The 17,670-nt window shown below is 42.3% G+C and overlaps 1 protein-coding gene across 1 annotated transcript; it reads left to right on the forward strand.

The window, feature by feature from the left end:
• Window positions 1-2,826: 2,826 nt before the first annotated feature.
• CALM2 (calmodulin 2) lies at window positions 2,827-16,290 on the forward strand. The gene is made up of 6 exons (XM_057371260.1): window positions 2,827-2,942; window positions 7,282-7,312; window positions 12,284-12,427; window positions 12,502-12,608; window positions 13,439-13,574; window positions 15,037-16,290. The coding sequence occupies exons 1-6, from the start codon at window positions 2,940-2,942 to the stop codon at window positions 15,063-15,065; spliced, it is 450 nt and encodes a 149-aa protein (XP_057227243.1). The 5' UTR covers window positions 2,827-2,939; the 3' UTR covers window positions 15,066-16,290.
• Window positions 16,291-17,670: the final 1,380 nt, after the last annotated feature.

A 17,670-nucleotide genomic window follows, 5' to 3' on the forward strand; every position in this document is an offset into this window, starting at 1 on the left:
GAATGTAACTAAAAAGAGCATGAAGACTTTAATATAAATTACAGTTACCAATTTTTTAATGGACATACAAAAAACATACAGTATGGTGGTCAGGTTCTCTGGGACCTGCTCCTCAGCAGACTGTTAGGCCATAATTAATGAGCCTACATCTTATTCATGCTGTGGGCCTCATGTTTCCTAGAGCCTCTATGCCCTTGAGATGGCCAGTGGCAAACTCCAGGAGCTGGACTCAGAGCTTTCTGCCTCAATACAGCCCTTCCACATACCTCTCATCAAATCCCTCAGGACCAGTTTCACAGAAATGCTGATTTACCACATCTAGTAGATTCACTGAGTCTTGTCACCTGAGCAACCTAGTTGTCACAATGTTTTGCCTCTCCGTGAGGTAATGTGAGGATAAAAGACAGATGCCGAGGGAAGGTCTTGGCTCATCAGGCCCAGCACCATGCACCCGTGGGCGTTCCGTTGCCAGGACCCAAGGAAACGTCTCCACACGTTTGGTTTTGCTCCACACAGATGTACAGGCGCTCCGCTCTGCTCCAGATTTGAGGGTGTGACAGACATGCACCCTGAGCGTTGCTATGCACTTTTATCCCAAATCTAGAGCAGGTGATGAATTTTTTGGTCAAGAATTTGTCTGCGCTGATTCATCACTGAGGTGATGAATTTTTTGGTCTGATTTGTCTGCTTCTTTACATTTCTACCTCTAGAAATGTAAAGAAGTTGGGAAAGTCAGAGCAATCCTTGAAACTGAACCAAAGGGGGCATCAGGGAGGAGGAAAGTTSGATTGAAGCTCAGCTGCCTGCATCCAGCATAGCCCAACCACAGGCAGGGATTTGCTCCTGCTTCCTATGGCAGTGGTTGGATGAGGTGTGTGTAACAATAACCTTGGCAGTCACTGCCTGCTCTGAGAAGTATTTTATTCACATTACACATCGAAAAAATGTTATCAGAGTTTGAGAAGACAATAGGTCAAATGTGCTTGGTTTGTGGACTATAAATACACGAGTGGAAAGGAGGCCTAACAAACTAGTGTATCACAAAACAGTAACTGTGGATAGATTGCAAAGCTGAAAGGCAGATTTAAGTATATAGTGCTGTTTTCTGTATTCCCTGTGACCACAAGGTGAGGAAGCGATGATGAGWGTCATTGGGCTCCATAATGGGGTTCTTAACTATTTTAAGAAACCAGGCTGTCCCCTTTGTTCCTGAATTATGTTCGCACAAGATCATCCTGAAAGGAAAGCAGGCCTGAGAATCTGAATTAATGTTCACAGGAAAAACTCACGGAAATCTTGTTTTATGAGTTTGTTCATGCCAGTTCCCTCCCAAGCACATCCTATTTCTATGGCCTATAAACCCAAGACTGCAAAGAATAGAGATGAGTGAAACCTCTTTAGTGTGTGAAGTTAGAGCCGTTGCCCGTTTGTGTAGTAACAGCGGGTAGAGAGGTATAAAATACTATTTGTTTACATACTGTGTAAATATCAACCAAATAATTCTTTCAGTAGATATGGAAGTAGGCAATTTTTCATTGAAATTAGATTGGTATTGTGATTTACTTTCAAACTTAAGTTGGGAAACTTTAACTTGGGCCHCCAAAGTTTAATAATGCATTTATGGTCCCCAAAACCGAGTGTGGCAGTTTTCCCAGAGGGCAGGTAGATCTGCTGTTGCTGGACTCAGCCAATATTGCAGCTCTTCGTTGAATTATCTCTGACAATACATGTGCAAGTTTGAAAATTGTACCTGGAGCCATTTGTCCAAATGCATCTTATTAAAAAAACCCTAATAAGTCAAGAATTCAGATCAGAATTGCTGGCCACGTGTCCTGAGGCACAGGACCAGGGCATATGTGATTCCTGTCGGGGAAAATGGGGGAGGACAGGGAAAATGTCTAATTGGGGAGGTTTAGGTAGGACATTAGAAGTAATTTCTTCACAGAAAGGGTGATTAGACATTGGAATGGGCTGCCTGGGGAGGTGSTGGAGTCACCATCCCTGGAGGTGTTTAAGGGAAGCCGGGATGTGGCACTCAGTGCCATGGTCAGTTACATGGTGGTGATCGGTCACGGGTTGGACTCGATGATCTCAGCGGTCTTTTCCAACCTAATTGATTCTGTGAAATCTGTTCTTTTAAACAACGCTACCAAGCGACGAACCATCTCCCGCTTGYAGCGCGAGGTGGGAATTTTTCTGGATTGTGCTGGATGCAGAGCGAGTCTCATTTGGYAACTCTGTGTGGGTGAGGCATTCCGGAGCACAGCACCGACATAAAGGCTCGAACCGTTGTGGCAAACGCGCTCCCGTGGACAMAGCTGCCCGCCGGGGCTGCGAGACCGTGAGGGCGAGGGAGCGGCGGCYCGGCGGGGCTGCTCCGGCCCTCACGCACTGCAGGCGGGGGGAGGGGTGCCCGCCTTCCCAGCCCAGAGTGTGCATGTCCGAGTGACGCATTGCAGGTACGAACCCACCAATCAGCGCGCTCCTTGTGGAGTCCCCACACGCCTCAGCATTTTTTTCATAAAATCCTCTTCCGCCCAGAGAAATAGTCCCTAGCCCTGGTCCCCGGTCCCCGCCCCCCTTCTCTGCCTCCCCCTCCTCCTTCCCSCCGTTTCACAAGCGCTGCTTGCCCCTATTTCTTGCACCTCGCCCCTTTCTGCGCCGGGGCTGTAGGGCAGGAGGAGCGGCGCTCGGGGTGCGGGGTGCCCCGCGAGGAGAGCGCGAGGAGCCGGGACTCGTTTCGCAACTCRGTTCCCTGTCGGGTGAAGGGGAGGGGGGAGGGCGCGCGGAACGATCCGGGCGGTGAGGCGGTTTATGAGGTGCCGCCGGCGGGCGGGCAGGGCTCAGTGTGAGGCGAGCCGTGCAGTGGGCAGTTCGCGCAGCGTGCGCCCCGTGCAGCCCTCAGCTCCCACCGCACCCCGCAGCCAGGCCGGGCCACCATGGTGAGTCCCTGGGTACGGGGCAGCCGCGAGATTCGTCGGGTGCCGCTGCGATGCGGGGGGATGGGGGCGGCTGAGTTCGTGCGGATGGGGGCCGGCGGGGGGGGGGGGGAGTGGGGAGGGGTGATGGCTCGTGTGGGGCGAGGTCGCCTGCAGAGGGTGTGGGGAAGGATGAAGATGTCCCTCACAGCGGCCGGGGGTCTCCGGCTGGGGCGCAGGGTCCCGCTCGGGGCGTCGTTTGCGTGGGAGGAAGTGGTGGCGGCGGCGGCGGGTCCCGCCCGGGTCCCTTTCCCGCCCTGGGGCGTTGGTGCAGATTCAAATCCAAACGGCCCCTGGGTCGGCGGGAGCGCCGTGAGGCGGCGCCGGGCGTGTGCCGGGGGGAGCGGCGGTTAGCGGTCCCTCCTGGAAGGGAMCCCGCAGTCTTGGGAGGAGGGGAGAAAAGAGCTTGCCACGATGGCACCAGCTCTGTTTTCTTATCCTTCTTTCCTTCCCTCGGCGTGTGCGGCTGAATGGGGCTGAATGAGGCAGCCTAAGCTGTCCGGTTCGCTCGCGAGGTGTGCTGCGCCTGGTCATAATAATGCACTGCGGAGCCCTGCAGTTTCTGAGCAGCATGATGATGAGGGGCAGGCTGTGCCTCACTGCACCATCGCCCTCCTCGCTAGACCTGTTGTCAGCTCGCGTTGGAGCCCCTGTCGATTCCGTGATAGCGCCATGCTTTTGGTGGCTCTGTTGGRCAAGGGATTATTTGTGAGGGTGGTTTTTTTAGGTTTTTTTGGGGTTTTTTTTGGTTTTTTTTTTTTAAATCAATTTTTGCTTCTCGTTTTGGTCGTTGCAGAGGACAGTCCTACGTTTTTAATTTTACTAGCGATGCATTTAGAATTGTAATCCACTGTTGAAATAGAACGCATTTTGTGGAATCGAAGGATGGTTTCAAATTCAGTCTAAAGAATGTGAGTTTAGCGTTTGGGCTTTTTTTTTTTTTTTAATTAAAGCAAATGGATACTGAGAAATGTACAAAAAGGAGCAATTYCGTTGCAAAAGCAGTGTTAGTGACCATTTTGTGCAATCTTTTCATTAAGAGAAGATGCAGTATCTGGAATTGTCTTCTCATTCATTATGTTCTTCTAAGGAATCAAATGACTGTCATCATGTCTAATGTGAACGATGGCTACTTAAAATTTAGGGTTTTTTWAAGTGCTGTTTGTGGGCAAAGAAATTTGGTGAATGGGGGTCTGAATTTGTTCTTTAGCTTGAATTGTGAACTTACACAGGAAACCATCTACAAAGGAGATTTTTTTAAAAAGTCATGAATATAGTAGCAAAAGACTTACTGCATTTAGTCATCATCTGTACAGAACCAAAAATGGAGTATCTTCAGGCAAGGTCCATGTAAAAATGGGTGTGTCCAGGAGGCACAGTGACACTTTGAATGTGGCTATAGTTCATCCTGACAAACCAGACTAGCTCAACCTGTGAGCCTGACTATGTGTTGTCCAGTGTTCCCCATGCTAGATATGACAGAATGATTTGCTCCTAAAAGAAGCTAACCTACCATAAACCTAATTTTTGTCTATATAGGCTAGTCTGTCTGGTTGCTGCTCTTTAGTTAATCCTGCCAGAACAGAAGTGTCCCTTCAGATCTGATGCCTGTGAAGTACACCGAAATGCCAGATTTTAGAGGGAAACCGTGTCACCTGCTGTGCCATTTGCTGGTGGCTCTCCAGTAGTGTTCGTCAGCTCTGTGGAGGAGCTCCCAAACTGGTTACTGCAAAGCAGCCACGGCTGTAATGAAACACTACCTCTAGAGGCTGCATGTGCTGCAGAAACGGCCGCACACACAGCAGCTCCCCAGCTTTCCTAGGAGGTTTGGCTTCTTTGTCAGGCCCTCCGCACATTCTGGGGATGGGGGGATGGGAACTATTGCAGTGAAAATGAAAGTGCTGCAACGTGAATCACAAAATGCCGCGTCAACGCTGTGATGGCATCAAATGAGGATTTCAGGTGTGGACTCGGCTACAGTAAAAGGCGTGCCGTACCTTCAGCGGGGACACAGTCAGCATTTAAACGCTCTGTCTGAAAGTTGCAATGCTCTGATGAAGGTGTGCACACAGTCACGTGTACGGTGCACAATAATCAAGAACTCCGTGAGGCCCCTCTGGGAAGGCCACAGTGGCCTGTAGCTGGCAGGCATGGTTCCAGACCGATAGCCCTCCACCTGGGTGGCACGGGAGGCAGGGAGCTGGCAGGCTTGCTGGCTCCGCCTTTTACTGCTGTTGCGCAGCAGTCTCTGCAGAGCCCAGCACTGCAGAGTACAGATGGTGTTTGTTCAACCTTGCCCCACCTCCCCGCTTATCTTTCAACTGCTCCATACCTGTGCCTTCTAATAAGCCTTGTGCTCTTCCCAAACAGTGTACCTCTTACAGGTATTGTCRCAGGTTATCCAAATTCATGGTTAGGATATGTTAAGTTGCTGGAAGAGYTACAGAGAAGGAAGAGTTTGGGAATGCTTAACAACTTACAAACTACTATGTCATGTCTCCATATAAAATTGTTTMTATAAAACAGTATGTGACTCAACTTAGTAACCCATAAGTATTGACCTAAATAGACCAGGTTCTTGCTGCTTAAATCTAGTCTACAGCTTTCTGTGGATACAAATGTCTTATGGAAATGTAGTACATCATTCTCTTCACTCAAACAATAAAAATGTAAATAGCATGCAAAGGTATGAGTCTCTGTTAATGATACTCTGCAGACAAGTGAAGATCTGGCTTCTGCTAAGTGATTGGCAGAACACTTCCATCCCAAAGATCAGTTTTGAATTGGTGATGTTCTCAGCAGTGTTGCTGCCACCCTAGTCTTTTTTTAATAGATATGTATTTTTTTTAATTAAACAAAAAATGGAACCTGCATGGGAATACTTCCTAGAGTCGTTGAAATGAACCTGTAGCTGTCAGTACCCATTGGCTGCCGCTTTAGAAATCGCTCAGTAGCCACGTCTTGATTCTTGAAGTAGGCGAGCCTCAGCCAATCTGTGGCCTTTGGGCTGTTGCTGTATTGTGTGCGAAGGGTTTTTTGTAAGCAGTTCGGCTCTTTTACAACTGCTAGAGCAGCTATCTTGACTTCTCTTACCAGCTGCTGGTTATTCTTCCTGTAACTTACATTTTTATACTGCATGTGAACTTATAATTGAAATTGTTAAAATTGGTAGGTATGGTATATATGTTTTTCTGAGTCTTTCCTTGACAGCTGCTAATGTGTAGAGGCATAGTTAATGACTGAAAATTTTTTGTCAGTATGGCAATAATTACAGACAGTTTGCTGCCAAAATGGCCACAACAGGAACAAAACTGAAAAAATGATGTTGAACTGTGGCAGTAAATAGGCCTTTTCTGTGTTTTTAAGTTGGTGTTTTGTGAAGTAAAAAGTTCAAGGAGCTTCCCTGAAGGAAATTTGTTGCCTTACTACTGCAACTGAACTCAAGATATCTAGAATTTGTTTGAAGAATCAGCTAATTTGAGAACCTAGGGAGAGTATTTCTACAGTCCTCAAACATCTTTGAGCAAAGTTCATTTTGGATTTGGCCTCAAAGACTGATGGTTTTTATTGCTGTCAAATAAAATGGATTCAAAACTGGTGACAGGGAAGTGAGGTATAAACTGGGGCTTACCCAGCTGAAACAGAAATTGCCTTAGACCACAGAACCTTTCTCTAGTGGCATTGTTACCCTATGCTGATTGAGTCAGTGTAGACAATGATCTGAAAAAAGTCTAGACAGCTGTACACTGCTGAAATGGCCAGCTTGGACTGAAGCTGGTATATTGTCTATAGCCAGAGTTTGAACATGATGCTTCATGTTAAACATTAAATTCTAGTGAAGACTGTGTTTTTCTAATTTTAGCATTGTAACTTAGCAGAAGGTACTAGTCTGCCTTAAATCTGGCATTTGGAAGCCACTGCTGCATTACTTGTACCTAAAGTGCTTGGTATTGAAGCTGAAGCCAGTGTGTTTGTGTGAGTTTTTAAAATCAATTTGGAGGGACCTATATGCCTTGAGCTTGCTAATGTTGCTTGCATACATGTAGTAATGTATTACTTGGGAGTATTGGATATTGGAGTGTCTGGAAATGATGATGGGCTGCCAGATCTTTCTTAAGCAATCCTGATGGTTTTTTTGAGCTGTGTTAGTTAGAACTATTTCAAAATGCTACAGACCAGCCCTGAAGAACACGACTGAGGAATATGGGCCTTGTAGAGGCCCATACTCAGAGGTCTCTATAAGTCTGTCCTATTTTGCCTTTAACTTTTGCTACAGTTATAATCATATTCTCTTTTATTGCAGGCTGATCAACTGACAGAAGAGCAGATTGCAGGTGAGGTTTTTATGTGCTATATTGCTACTCCTACTTGACCTGGCACATCTCTTAATCCACTGGCAGTCTGTGTTACACAATATATTTAGCTTTCTTAGATGCTGAAGTAGTTTGGAATGTCACCTAAGTTTTAAAGGCTTACCTACACTAAAAGCACCATGGATATAATGAATATGTAGTTAAACAATCCTCACAGCTTTATTACTGGCTAGTAGATTTGTGACTGTGCCTCTCAGGGCTACAAGATTGTCCCAAGTGCAAACTGAAAGGGGTGGGAGGTGGGGTGCAGCGGATGAAGACAAATCTGGTGAAAGTTTGAAATCTGCATTGCTTTTTTTAACAGAAGGCAAAAATAATTCACTTTGCTGTCTCCTGTCAGCAGAGATGTTTGACTGGCTCTTGTTGATGACAGCAGAGACTGGCTTCATGATGACAAGTCTTGATATTCCATATTTGGAACTGTATTGTGTACTTGGACACAAGTGTTGTATGTGTACTGTTCTGATGGTCTGGCACTTGCTCTGAAATGCTTAAATAAATGTGTCTGTTATATCTTGGTATTGGCCCCCTAGCCATGGGTTATGTGCACTGACAAATGTCTGCTAATGGCAGAAACTTYGGTTATATCATGTCTCCTACTCATGCAGGCTGCACAAACTCATCTGTCTCATTGCTCTCAGTAGACTGGTTTTAACTTTAATAATGGTTGTGACTTAAAGCTGGTAGTGCAGAATGCAGCTTTGCCATAAACATTCAAGAACTTAAAGATTTTGGTCTGATAAGTGTATAGTGTTAATGCTAGAAAGAATTCACGTGCACAACTGTCACGTGAAATTATTTTAGAGGATGTTAGGGTTGTGGTAATCTAATAGTACCAGATCCAAGCATACAATTTACAGCCTCTGAGATACTACTATTTAACTATGGTGTAGCTCTTGAGGACARCGTATTAAACAGAAGTGTCATTATGAGCTGGTTTGTTTTTGCCGTAATTGCCAAATATGAAGTGTAAGAACATTCTTCTGTAGCTTTTAGACTTTAGAAGCTTGCTTTTACTCAAAGGAGACTAATTATGGTTTTGTGGAAAGTCCTTAGTCTATTTACTTGTTGCCATGGTACTGTCTTACAAGTAAGCACAAGCCAAATTTAGTTCAACTTGAGATTTTTTTTTTTTTTTGGAACTGGCCTACATAGCTTAAGGGTTTTGTGATCAGTTTASTTAGAGCAGGCTTTATCAGTTGTCACTGTTGTCTTTTCAATAATGGTTCATTGTTCCAGTTGTTGATTACAGAAGCTTTATTAGTTGATGTAGCTGATTATGGAATATAAACAGGAAGCTTATTAACATTACTTTAGGATTAGTGCAAAGTTTAGCTATTCAGTAATGATCATATAGTCCTCAGAGCCAAAAATAACTATTGATGAGCCTGTCATACTGGAGGCAGAGGTTTTCATCTGCACTGAAGGAATAAAAGTCTGTCTTAGTGGCCAGTGTTAAATGGCCTGCCACTTTTAGGGCAGCTGTGATTTGTTGCAAATATATTTGCAAGTAAGCCATAAACCTCAGATGTAAAGACCTAAGTCCGCAACTGATGTGTGAAGGAGTCATCCTCAGTGCTGCTTAGGAAAGGTTACATCTGCTTAGTTTTTCTGTTGAAGGCTAGTGGTCTTTCATGGGAGGATTCTTAGAGGTACAATTTGAATGTTTTACAGAGACTGACTTGAAAAATGAGCCCCTACCATTCTAATTGAGCTTCTCTGGTTTGAAGGCAGACTTGGGAAATGGTATTGCAAGGTAGAGATGACATTATGTTCCCTAAACTAGAAGGCCAGAGTACTTAAAGCAGCCACTTCTCCAGGGCTTAAATTCTTCCACCTCTGCTGTGAAGCAGCAAAATACAGTTGTTACAGATGTCATTTCCTGTGGAACGCATTGATCATACAGGACTGAGGCTTCTTCTCACTGTAGGTAGAGGTGAAAACCTTCCCAGGTTTTTTTCACGAGTGACTGATTTTGAAAGCCAGGTAGCTCAGAATGTGAAAACTGGCTGCAGTTTCATTCAGTAAGAGTTGAAGTTGTTCAGTCAAGTGGCTCTCCCTTTCATCAAGTGTTGTATTACATAGGTATATAGGTCAGGACCACTTGGGTGGTCAGAGGGGGGAGCAGCCAGAAGATGGTTTTGTCCCAAAGCCAACTGRTCTAGTGAGTTATCCTTCCACTAGACTTCAGAGTTCTAAATGGGCTCTGTGTACACATAGGCCTTTGTATGATGTTTATTGTCTTGTTCCTTTAGTATGCTRTGGTTCTCTCTTGGGGATCTGACTACAACATGCTTTAAAATTTGTCATAGTAGAAATAGACATGTTTAAGTGTTGGTCCTGGTAGCTGTGAATAGAGCAATTGACATTCTCCTATAAAAGTTCCAGGCTTAGCTGGTTAAGTTGTATGAAAGAGTGGGTATAAAAGCCCTGGTTCACTGAATGTATTAGGTCACTGAAGGCTGCTACTTGAAAGATGATGCAGCGCAGAGATGCCTCAGAATCTAAAAGAACATTTTGAGCTAGTTTKGTAGAGTTCACAGTCAGTTGGATTAGCCTGTCTTTCATGGGGCCTGGAAGTAGCTTTTTCGCAATGATGCACGGTGCTTTTCAGAAGGATGAAGGGTTTGAAACCTTATAGTCTTAGAAGAAAGTTTTCATTTGCAGTTTGGTATGGGTAAGTRTGGAATCAAGACAATTTGCCTTATATGCTGCACAGAGTCAAGGCGTGTGTGCGAAATGTGCTTTATAACCTTACGTTGCACGATGCCAGAATTGAGTTGCTCACTAAACTTCAGTATTTCATAGGTGCCTTTACTAGCCACAGCTGCAAATCTTCCACAGCTTGTTCTTTTTCTAGTCTAAACTGTATCTGCGTAGATTGTCGCTGCTTTGTTTTACTTACTGGAGGTGATTCCTAGAAGTGGTTGGAGAGGTATTTTAATGGTATTCTTAGCTTGATTCAGCATTTCAAACAGGAATGTGCTGCTAATCTTTGACTCTCTTTATTTTCTTTATGGTTATGATTTATAGCTGGTTGCTTCTTGGCCTACAGCATCTTTGAGTAAAAGAAGGATAGAGTTGTCCTTTGAGTGGTTCAAGTGTTCAGAGTACACCACTAAAAAGTTCATGTCGTAGAAAGCGAGTCTTTGAATTTTTTGTAAGAATTAAGTATTACCCTTTCTAGGCAGGGTCACTGCAGTGCTGTGAGGTCTGCTTCATATTTGGGTTAGTGATAGTTGACTTTTGCATGAAGGGTAAAGTGGTTAACAGCTAAATGTTTTGAATAACACTGGAGCACCTGATTSTTAATGAAGATGCACCTTTTCCCTTTCGAGTTTCTTCCATGATAGACTGTGCACTTCTTTACTAGGACTGACCCAAAAGTGTTTTCTTCCCTGGTGTAAAAGTTCAGTCCTAAGAAGCCTATTTGTTCCCTCCAGCTGGCTCCTCAAAGACCATTTGGAAGTGAKAGTAGGTGTGGGTCATAGCTGCCTGTGTGGGTAGGCCTGTTTCTGCTCTGGGATTTATGCAAAACTGGCTTGAAACTTTTTCTTCTGGTACTGTGGTAGCTTTGCCCTGGTTCTCATGGACTTAATACGGGGGGATGGAACTTGGAACACTTCTGACTGTTAAATGGAAAAGAGTAGTGAGCTTTTTTCCTGGATGGGACTGTGATTCTGGTATTATAGTTGGATTCATGAACTGTAAAAAACCTGTTTTTGTAGTTTTCATTTTTAACACTTGCCAGTTTGTACTCAKCTCAAGAGTTTCAGAGTATGGAGTAAGCCTTCATTCAAGTCGTGTGAAAGCACAACTTTTACTGTGACTAATTCTGGTCTGGGAAATGCACCATCTGGAAAGCTGGCTGCATGGCAATGTTGAAAAAAAACCAAAACAATTATGAAAGTATTTCTGATGCAGAAGTATCCTTGGGCTGAGGAGTTGTCCAAAGTTGTGATCTCAGGTGGTTGGCTGGAAAGCTGTAAAGGGATCTGAACTCTACAAGGGAATAGATAAGATTTTCATGCTTAACTGTTGTGTGTTTGAGCTRCCACAGYTCAGTCAGCTAGTTTWAGGTCTGTAGCCAGAGACAGATGGCATGGATTAAAACCATCTCCATTTTTGGACTGGACAATTAAACATGTTATGCTTGTATTAATATTCCTGGCTACAGTACAGCCATTCTAGGGGGTTAAGAGGTAGTGTTGTAACATAACAAAGCAGTCTTCAAACTTGTCAGAAGCATTTCTCYGAGGGCTATTTCAGGATACAGAAGAGCTGAAGCAGKGAAGGCTGTTTCAGGATACAGTAGGTCCAAAGCAGTTTTGGAAACAGTGTTTCAGGAACAAAGACTCCAGTGGTTTTCCTCCTTGACTAAGTGTGGTAGCATAAACTGTTCAGACATCTGTGTCYGACAGAAGTGGGTTATGTTGAGAAACTTGGGCTTAGTCTGGTCTGTTTATACATTTTTCCATTGGCTCATTTTCTCTGTTAGTAATAAAACTGCCCTTAAGCTGTAGCATATATGTTTTTAAAGTACCAATTTTCAACTTCCTCATAGTTTTTCTACTGAGATTCASTTCCTACCAAGAATGTGTGGATCGTTGTAGTTACAGATAGCTATTTGTTGCATATTAGGAATCCTTGTTTAAAATAGAGTAAYAAATGTCTGAGTACTTCTGAAATGGATGACCGTCCATATTAATTTAGGTTAAGTTGTGGTTGGTTAATAGACTGGTGGGTGGGTTTTCAGATCCCGATGCTTCCATATTGGCATTGAAATTATAGCAGGCTGAGCAGTGTACCAAAATTTTCTTAAAAGAGTGAAATCGAGTTTTGTAACTTGCAACAATCAGCAGTGGTGATCTTTTTTATGGTTTTTAACGTTTCGGAGCTGAACRCATTAACATTTATTTTTGTTTTGTTCAGAATTCAAAGAAGCATTTTCACTATTTGACAAGGATGGTGATGGTACTATAACTACAAAGGAGTTGGGGACGGTGATGCGATCACTTGGTCAAAACCCCACGGAAGCAGAGCTACAGGACATGATCAATGAAGTAGATGCTGATGGTAAGAACTTTACTAATAAGCAATTTAATGAACTGCTTAAACTGTATTTTTCTAACAAAGTAATTATCTTTCAGGCAATGGCACAATTGACTTTCCAGAGTTCCTGACAATGATGGCAAGAAAAATGAAAGATACAGATAGCGAAGAAGAAATTAGAGAAGCGTTCCGTGTGTTTGACAAGGTACTGTAAYGATTACCTGAAGTATTTCTGTTAAGAAAACTTGGTCTGATTCTAATGTGCTTCCTCACAGGGAACTCAGGGGTATCTGCAGTTGTGTCATAGACAACCTCTAGGTTGGCCAGTCRCCCTAAAGCACAGTCTACTGTGGTTATACAGGAGATTCAAATGAGTTATCATGATACAGTAACACTATTTAAAGTACCACTTGCTTTGATGCTGAAAACTTAAAATGTTAATATATAAAATTTTTCATGTAGTCTGTTACGTAAATTGCTAAAAGAGTCTAAAAGTTACTCAGCTTACTTAAGATGCACCTTGGAGCTGAAAACATAATGGTTGAAAACATGATGTGAGATGGCGTGGGCGGAGAGGAAAATGTCAGTTGAGTTAGTATATATTAGTACCTCAGTATTCAGTGTCCCAACTAGTGTGGAATATGTGCAAGTTGTCTCAGAAGGCCTTGTGGCTTTGTGCTGGACTCCCATGAAACAAGCAAATGAGGTAAGTAGTTTCTGTTCTTAGAAATAACCACATGAACCACAGTCCCGTGATGTAGTAGGCATCCATCATCTAAGAAGTTGCAAAAGGTGCTGATTGCATTGTTGGTGGGTTAGAAATTTGTCTGAATAGGACAGTCAGAAACTATAAGATACTACAATTTGGACAATGCTGAAGATATGCTTACAGCTGTCATTTACCTTATGCAAATGGTAGTGGCTAAGGCTGTGTTAACTTCTTAATGTTCAATTTGTTCTGCAGTGTTCCTAAGTTACAGTTCAGTCACTAGGCCTTAGGCAAGTCTGTTCCAGTGTTCCTTTCTCTCTTCCCAGGATGGTAATGGTTACATTAGTGCTGCAGAACTCCGTCATGTGATGACAAATCTGGGGGAGAAGCTAACAGATGAAGAAGTTGATGAAATGATTAGGGAAGCAGACATTGATGGTGATGGTCAAGTAAACTATGAAGGTAAGGAGTTGTTAACTGATTGTTTTTGTGTAGTACTTCCCATGCTTGTTCTTATGTGGGTGCTGATAGCTGCACCAAGTTTAAATAGGGCAATATTCAGACTAGTTCATCTGAACACATATTGTTCCTTTAAGCTAATGTTCAATTAGTATGTACACTGTGTACCTCTGAATGGGTTTGAGTTTGAGTGTTATTGCTGCCTTTGTGCCAAAGGCAAAAAAAAGGACTATTCAGTTGTGCAGTGTAAGAATTAACTTCYGAAATCTAATGATGTCTAGTGACTATTAGAATAAGCAGGTTGTTAGAGATGTTCACATCTTGTTTGTACTGTTCTGTTTACTACTGAATGTTGATCTGACTGTAGGAAGCCACTCATTTGTCATTAATGCGTTTAAAATTACTTACTAATCAAAGGGGGAAAGCCTCTAAAATATGCAGAAATTTGAAGACCTTCAGAAGGTATCTTAAATACATTTATTTCACATAAATSAGCTGCAACAGTAGTTCTGTTTCCTCCTTTCTTCATGACGTTGAAACATACGTAAGGTCATACAAGCAGGAGGAAAGGAACAAAAATTGTTCTTTCAGACAGTTACTTGCAGCTGAGACATAATAAGCTTGTTTTCATTTTAACTTTTTGAACATGTTATAGAAAATATGAAGGGTATTTTCAGATAATACCTGTGCTGTTTCTGAGGTGTAGGCCTTCCCTTTGAGGCCTTTTTGGTTGTGGCCTAAGGATAAGCYGTCATCTGTGAGTGAAAAGTAATTTTTGTGTACAAGGTTGCTGCTTCAACCCTGTGTGTACAAGTAGGCTCTTCTGAGACTGGCACTGGAAAGGGTCCATATCCCTATTGTTTTCAGTTTTCTTTGGAAACTTGAGCAACCAGTTAACTCCTTTTAGGTTCTGGGTTTCCTGTCTTTATTGTACCTGAAACTATGTTTCAGCAAGAGGAATGAAGAATCCTGTTTTGTGGGTTCTAACTTAAAATAGGTTGTGACTAAGCATTGAATCAGTCGCTTAAAGCCAGCCAGGCAAAATAGCAAGACTTAAACTATTCTGCTTTGGAAAAATAAAAGTTCAAGCCAACACARTGTCTTGCTTGTACACCTACTTAGTTGACTGTCACTTCAGTGTGATTTGTACTGATCTCTTAGTTATTCTTGGATATCTTGTCCCCATCTGTAACTCTGTGGGCACAGGACCCTGTAATGTTTTATCTTGAAAGTAAGGCGGTTTCCCAGTTCACTGAGGGACCAACTTTTATAGAAAAGTAGAGGCTTTTTGCCATTAAAGTTCAGTTATGATTGGTGGAAAAGGGGGCTGCCTTGATTTTTTTTTTTTTTAAATATAACTGAAACCAGTTTTGAAACAATGTTCACACTATTAAGACCACTTCTCAGATCTTGCAATTCAGATTTTTTTCCTCCAAATAACTCATGCAACTCTTTCCTTTTACAGAGTTTGTACAAATGATGACAGCGAAGTGAAGACGTTGTACAGAATGTGTTAAATTTCTTGTACAAAATTGTTTATTTGCCTTTTCTCTGTTTGTAACTTATCTGTAAAAGGTTTTTCCCTTACTGTCAAAAGATTATGCATGTATAGTAATTAGAAGGCCATTCCTCCATGTTTTTCTCCTTTATCTTACTGTCATTGTTCTGATTTTTGGAAAATTGATCTAAGTAACAAATGTTGCATGTGGCTTACTCTGGATATTTAAGCCCTTCTGCACATCTAAAGTTTGATGGAGTTGGTTAAATGAGGGAACATCTGGATTGTCTATTAAAAAAAAGTAGCTTTCTTTAAGAGACTTAGGTATGACTGCTGTGWCAAGTTACATAAAGTAAGCTAGGGTTTACCGTGCATTAGCTGTTCCTTAGTTAAAGTAACATGCTGATTCTAGTTCTTGAGTGCATACAATTTTTTTCCCCTTTCTGTGATGGGAGGATAAGGACTCTTGCAGCTCAACTGCAGGGTGAAGTGTTGTGAATAGTATATATTKTGTGGCTAATGCACTGTAAAAGTCATTCTCCTAGCTTACTTCACAGTAACTTGTTTGTGGCCATACCTGTAACATGTTGTTGAAATGTGGAGTCTTAACGTTGTAGACGATTGACAGTCAACAATATGAAACTTAAGTTGCACTAATGCAAAACGGGTGATTTATCCAGGTACTCGTACACAAGTTTTTTTTTTGTACTGCTGGTCCTGTGCCAGAAAACATTTTCTCCTCTTGTTACTATGCTTTTTAAACTTTGTTTAGCCACTTATTTTCAAAAAAATCTGCTTACGGCACGATTTGCCTCAAATCCATTCCAAGTTGTATATTTGTTTTCCAATAAAAAATTACAATTTACCCATACTGTTTCAATGTATCCTTGAATTATTTACAGGAATTGTTCAATGCAGTTGCTGCTCTGTGTTTCAGTATGTAGCAGTTTGGTTTGCTTATGCAATGGATTGGCTGTCTTAAAATAGCTTGGAAGGTGAAAACTTAGTCCTTAAACTCTGGCCCATAATAGTATTGTTGACTTGAAGAAGCTTTCTTACTAATAGTTTAAAATGTATTTTACAGTCTTGTGTGGAGCTTGGTGCTTCAATAAACTTACCGTAGTGACTGGCTATGCCCACTATCTGTAGACATTGTGAACTGGATGTTGACCTAGTTCAATAGTTGACCTAAAATTAAAATTCCTTGTTCGGACAACTAAACCTGTTTGCTTTCTTTTAATTATTTTGGAGTTTATTCCCTGTCAGTTGCTACCTCGGGGTAACTTAATCTCACACTTCGGCTTTTCTGAAACTGCAATGTGTGAATTGCCAYTCCGGATACAGTCAGCTCAGAGTACAGAAGGAAAACATTCTCCTTCCTCATTTGTTTATGAGAATTTGTTGAGCATGATTGTACTTCTAGCACTAGTTTTTTGTCAAGGTTTAAGTTTTTTTTTAAGTGGAAGACAAACCTGGCTTTACTGAGGACAAATCCAAGAACTCTAAACAATGCCAGATGCTGCTCATGCCCATWGCCTTTCTTTCTACTCCTGGCAACAACTGGCTTGACTGTACATATGCTATATGGTTATCTTGTTTGGGAATTCTGGTGGCCTTTAAACAAAGCATTGTCCCCTGCCTCTGGTTACGCTCACTGGACCCAGCAGAGGAGTTACCTAATACTTTAAAACAGTTTCAATAATCTTTGATGTAAATATAATTACAGTGAGTAATAAAAACATATAAAATTAGGACAGCTATTCAGTCTGAATCAGGAACACTCAATCAAGTGTTTATGATCACTGATCTTAAAGCTGCTCTCAGGACTGTGAACAGCACTGTTGGTTTTCCAGAGGAGGCTTGTCAAAAGTGTTTCAATAGCCAGCATTAGAATTCCTTAGAACTGTTTGTGTGCTGGCAGCCTGATTCAGGGAACTTAATCAGTCTAAATTTCCTAGCGGTTCGGATTTGCCTTCTACAAAGTAAGCGATCAAACAAACACATTCTAACCCATCTTCATCCTGTGCTCTAAGAGCTTGGGGCAAGACACATACTTAAGATGGCACAAGGTTGAGAAGAATTTTTTGCAGAACCATCAGAACAACCGCATGAGATTCTGAATTGCTGGAGTGTTGGCAGTGTCATTTTTATAGGTAAGTAATGCAAACAGGTATCTGACAGGAATTTTTTGTTTAGCCAGTCTGGTGCCTTGACTRTCAGTAGGCTGAGAATCACACTGAACCCATTCAGTGTTCTGCTTCATCTCAGCATGCATGTGGAAACATGTAAAGTGAAAAGGGGAAGACCTTCTCCATAATCCCAATATTCCGAGTTAGAAGGRACCACAGGGGTCATGAAAGACTGCCTTGGCCAGGAAAATTGCCTTGGTAAAATGAATGTGTGAAGGATATGAGAAAGTAACTTTTATTTACAGTCACTTTACCTGCTCCCTGCATGGGGTGTTTTAGTCACAGAAGTCAAAGCTGCTGGTTTTTTTTAGGGTGAGTATTGATGTTGCTGTTACGTAAATGAAATACCTGAATTCTAGGTCAGTAACTGAAGTTTTACAGCCCTGTTGACTTAATTCTTTAACTGCAGAAT

Source organism: Malurus melanocephalus, unplaced genomic scaffold, assembly GCF_030028575.1.
Source record: "Malurus melanocephalus ecotype Western Australia unplaced genomic scaffold, MMel_1.1 scaffold_5, whole genome shotgun sequence".
NCBI classification, from domain to species: domain Eukaryota; kingdom Metazoa; phylum Chordata; class Aves; order Passeriformes; family Maluridae; genus Malurus; species Malurus melanocephalus.